The 4,683-nt window shown below is 43.0% G+C and overlaps 1 protein-coding gene across 1 annotated transcript; it reads left to right on the top strand.

The window, feature by feature from the left end:
* Nucleotides 1-370: 370 nt before the first annotated feature.
* Nucleotides 371-4,126, top strand: bcs1l (BC1 (ubiquinol-cytochrome c reductase) synthesis-like). Its single transcript, XM_032568765.1, has 7 exons — nt 371-878; nt 1,506-1,645; nt 1,777-1,971; nt 2,054-2,117; nt 2,189-2,361; nt 2,438-2,555; nt 3,664-4,126. The coding sequence occupies exons 1-7, from the start codon at nt 559-561 to the stop codon at nt 3,914-3,916; spliced, it is 1,263 nt and encodes a 420-aa protein (XP_032424656.1). The 5' UTR covers nt 371-558; the 3' UTR covers nt 3,917-4,126.
* The last annotated feature ends 557 nt before the right edge of the window (nt 4,127-4,683 follow it).

Below are 4,683 nucleotides of genomic sequence, written 5' to 3'. Positions count from 1 at the left end.
ACCTTTACTTACTTGCACTGATTACTTTTTTTATTAATTAAATTGTATTTGAGTGGGAACAAAAATAGGTATTTTGCGTGAGATTTTCTTTTTGTGTTTTCATAGTTAGTAGACATTCTGCACAGATTAGAAACAGAATAATCTGGAACCAGGTTCAGTCCAGGTTTAAATTGTGTAAATCTTAAAGTGGGGCAAAAACCCAAAATAAGAAGTGAAATTTATCTTTGTTATTTTCACAAATGGAATAAAAGTTTGACAAATAACAAGTAATCGTTAAATAATCCAGGTGTTGTACTAGAATTGAAAATAATCCCGATTACATACAAAAGTGTAATAATCATTTAATAATGGAGCTTCGAATCAGAAGCTAACTTCAGTGCCGATTATCTGAACACCGGAACATACAATGATAGGTATTGGTGGAGAGTCGGAATGTTTTTCCGGTAACACAGGAAGTGTAGTAAAGGTCGCTGCATCACGTGGATCCTCCAGCTGCTGTGGATTTTACATTCATTGAGTTAAAACTCTGGTTCTAGGAGGGGCCGCGGGGCCAACATCATGCCGCTGTCGGACTTCCTGGACGGCCTGAAGGACAACCCGTACTTTGGTGCTGGGTTCGGACTGGTCGGGGTCGGGACGGCGCTGGCCGTGGCCAGAAAGGGAGCCCAGGTGGGCATGGTGTTCTTCCGAAGGAACTACATGATCACCCTGGAGGTTCCCAGCAGGGACAAGAGCTACCACTGGCTACTGAGCTGGATCACCAAGCACGCCACCCACACGCAGCACCTCAGCGTGGAAACCTCCTACATGGCCCACGAGAGCGGACGGGTCCACACGCAGTTCGACTTCCACCCGAGTCCAGGGAACCACATCATCTGGTGAGGAAAACCTCCAGTTCCGTTCAGTTAAACTTTGTTGCGCATCTAAACCGGATTTTACGACTGCATGCTGCCTTTATGTACACCTCGTTAATTTAATCATCGTATCATTTTAGAAACTTCGCAGATATCTTGTTCATATAGTATGTTGATGTGTACTAATTGTAGTAGATTTCAAATAGCTATTTCAATATATTATCCATAATATATTATTTATTATAGTACATTTTATATACAAAGTGTCCTTGAATGCAAGCTCGACCGTAATAACTACTATAGAAGCGCAACGATTTTAAAAGATGTGTTTCTGAATTGTTGATTGTGTGACCACAGTGTTTTAATATGTGGTCACACAATATTTATTGACAACTTTTGTGTAGTTAAATCATGTTGACCTTGTTTTGTATAACCTCTATTTCTTTTAGCAAGAAAAAAATTCCTTATTTTCCTTATTGACCAGGGACAGCGGAGGAAAAATAGGGTTTTGGCTAATTCTGGCCCATTTACAAAAATGTTAATTACTATGCAAATAAATTAACAAATTTGAAATAAACACACGCACAATCAGTATTTGATATAAAGAAATCAGCTGGATGTGGTCCTGGTCTCCTGGTACCTGGTCTCCAGGTACGGCAGGAAGTGGATCCGGGTGGAGCGGACCAGGGAGAAGCAGATGCTGAATCTGCAGACCGGGACTCCGTGGGAGTCCATCACCTTCACCGCTCTGGGCAGAGACCGGCAGATCTTCTTCAACATCCTGCAGGAAGGTACACAGGAAAACTCTCAGCCTTTGATGAAGGCTGTTGAAAACAATTATCTTAGTTATCTACCAATTATCGATGAAGCTAATTATATATATATGAAATGTCGATGTGGATGTTGTGATGGTGTCGTGCAGCGCGGGAGCTGGCGCTGAAGCAGGAGGAGGGACGCACCGTCATGTACACGGCCATGGGCGGCGAGTGGAGGCCCTTTGGGTTTCCACGGCGACGCCGGCCCCTCAGCTCCGTGGTGCTGGAGGCCGGTGTGGCCGAGCGCTTGGTGGACGACGTGAAGGATTTCATCGGGAACCCGCGCTGGTACACGGACAGAGGTGAAGGACCGGTTCTGGTGTCAGGTGGTGCCGGCCCGTCCAGGTCGGGTTGCCGGTTCTGATCCCGTCTGTGTGTGTTCAGGGATTCCCTACAGGAGAGGGTACCTGCTGTTCGGGCCTCCAGGATGCGGGAAGAGCAGCTTCATGTGAGTCGTCCTGCCGCGGCGTGTCGGTCTGAGCGTTTCCGCGGTTCTGACCCGGTCCGGTTCTATTGCAGTACGGCGCTGGCTGGCGAGTTGGGCTACAGCATCTGCCTGATGAGCCTGAGCGACCGGACGCTGTCGGACGACCGGCTCAACCACCTGCTGAGCGTGGCGCCGCAGCAGAGCATCATCCTGCTGGAGGACGTGGACGCCGCCTTCGTCAGCCGGGAGCTGCTGCCCACCGAGAGTGAGAGCCGAGCAGAACAGAACCGGCCGACCCGACCAGAACCGGAACGCTGACCGGTTCTCCTCCTCTCTTCCAGACCCGCTGGCCTACCAGGGAATGGGCCGCCTGACCTTCAGCGGCCTGCTGAACTCGCTGGACGGAGTCGCTTCGTCTGAGGCCAGAATCGTCTTCATGACCACCAACTTCATCGACAGGTGCAATATTGATTATTGATTATTAATCATTGATTATTGTCTCATAATTGAATTAAATGTTAATTTTTTTCCATTTTCACCACAAAAACTGCTTCAGACCTCAACATAAAATGACAATAAAATCTTTTATTTTCTGTGTTTTATATCGTTTTTTTTTTCCATGAGAAAACTTTTTCTAAACTATTAGCTGCAAAGGAGAAAATATGCAATGAGTTTATTACAGATCTGATTGATTTTATGCATTTACTTTTTAACCTTAATTATTTACATATAAAGGATGTTACATGTAGCTTCACATTTTATTCTTTTCAAATTGGTGGCATTTAATTGAACTAATTTAGTTTAATGTAAATCTTTGTTTCTTGTGATCCTGTTTAGTTACAATAAAACGTTTCATGGATTTCTTTTATCACTCTTCTATGGCGGCCCAAATGGGTCAAAAAATGCTACAGCTACAATGCAACAACCAAAAGCTACACTGCAAAAACAAAAACCACAACAGCAGTAAATAAATAGGGATAAACCTGCTAGCATAGCTTTCGTTGTTGCCTTTGCTTCCATTGACCCTTCTGGGCCACCGTTCTCCCCAATACTTGTCATTTAAGAGTCATTTAAACCTGTATCTTTTGGTCTATTTTGCATAATGTGTGTGTGAGTGATGCATTCAGGAACACCAAGAGAAAAATAGACTCCAGATTACATAGACAGATAACAGTGCCTATAGAATATATATATAATTGGTCGTCATAATGTTATTTTATACACCATCTGTGTCATAAAAACACTTCAGATGTGTGAGATGTTCTATTGACAAATTTTGTAATTTAAATTTTAAGGAGATATTTGTACTTTGAAATATAAAAATAAAAATATCATCAGCATAACCGGAAACTGTGACTTCAGTTTGACTTTTCCCGATGTTCTGAAGAAACTCAGATTTAAATTTTTATCATTTTAATCCATAGATGTGCATCTAAAAGTTTGTTCAGAACCTTTTGGAAGCTTTTTATTGTGCATCGGGCTTTGTTCTGATTTTTATAACTTAGCCGACAGCCTCCGCCTACAGTCTGCTGATGTCTTTGCTAAACCGCCTCTCTTGCTCTCCCAGGTTGGACCCGGCGCTGGTCCGGCCCGGCCGGGTCGACCTGAAGCAGTACATCGGTCACTGCACCGCCTGGCAGCTGGCCCAGATGTTCCGGCGGTTCTACCCGGACCAGCCGCCGTCGGAAGGAGATCGCTTCGCTAAGCTAGCGTTAGCCGCGCACACGGAGATCAGCGCCGCTCAGGTCCAAGGACACTTCCTGCTGCACAAAACGGATCCAGCAGGATCCATAGACAATGTGGCCCAAATACGAGGATGATGGATCAGAACCGGACTCAGACTGAACAGAATAAAGACGTTATTTAACAGAAAACCTCTAGTTTATTGTTTATTAAGTACAACAATAAACCAGACAAAGTTGATTAGATATGCAGTTTGTTTTATGTGGTAATATTTATTTGTAAAAAAGCTGCTTGTTTTCTGACCTGAAGTTTCTAAATATTGGAGTATAAAAGAGATTTTTTGGTTATCTGGGAATGTTTTATTCCACCTGCAGTTCTCATAAAATATTTTGAAAAAAAGTTACATATTTTAAGATGTTTTGCTGCAGATTCTGTGCTGAAATCTTTCTTTAAATGCAAACAATGTGAATCAAAATGAAAAACAGCCAGTTACTTGAACGTTCAGTGGCTTAAAAACATTACATATTAAATGTGATGAGATTGGACCACTTTGTAATTTAAAGTTTCCTACGGAAACTATAATTACATAGGAATAATGTAATTGTACTAAAAGCCAGTTTTCTCTACCTAGATGTAATCTGAATTATTTTCACAACATTTCCACCACCTAGCTCTGAATTTAGCGCTATAGAGGTGAAGCTATGAAGCTAAATATCCTAAATAAATGTGTTGCTGCTCGGGAAATTGATAAACATTTGGCCAATCAGCATCGCTGACCTTAATGTTCGCTCCGCCATAGAAAACGCAGGAAAGTCTTTGGTTGCCATGGTGATAAATTGATAATGGCGGTGGGCAGATAAGGGGGAGTAAAGACTGAATTCTCCATCTTGAATCGGAACAGAGG

The sequence above is a fragment of the Xiphophorus hellerii genome, chromosome 7 (genome assembly GCF_003331165.1).
Source record: "Xiphophorus hellerii strain 12219 chromosome 7, Xiphophorus_hellerii-4.1, whole genome shotgun sequence".
Taxonomy (NCBI): domain Eukaryota; kingdom Metazoa; phylum Chordata; class Actinopteri; order Cyprinodontiformes; family Poeciliidae; genus Xiphophorus; species Xiphophorus hellerii.
The sequence above is the reverse complement of the archived record's forward strand: the minus strand, read 5'-3'. Positions and strand labels throughout refer to the sequence as shown.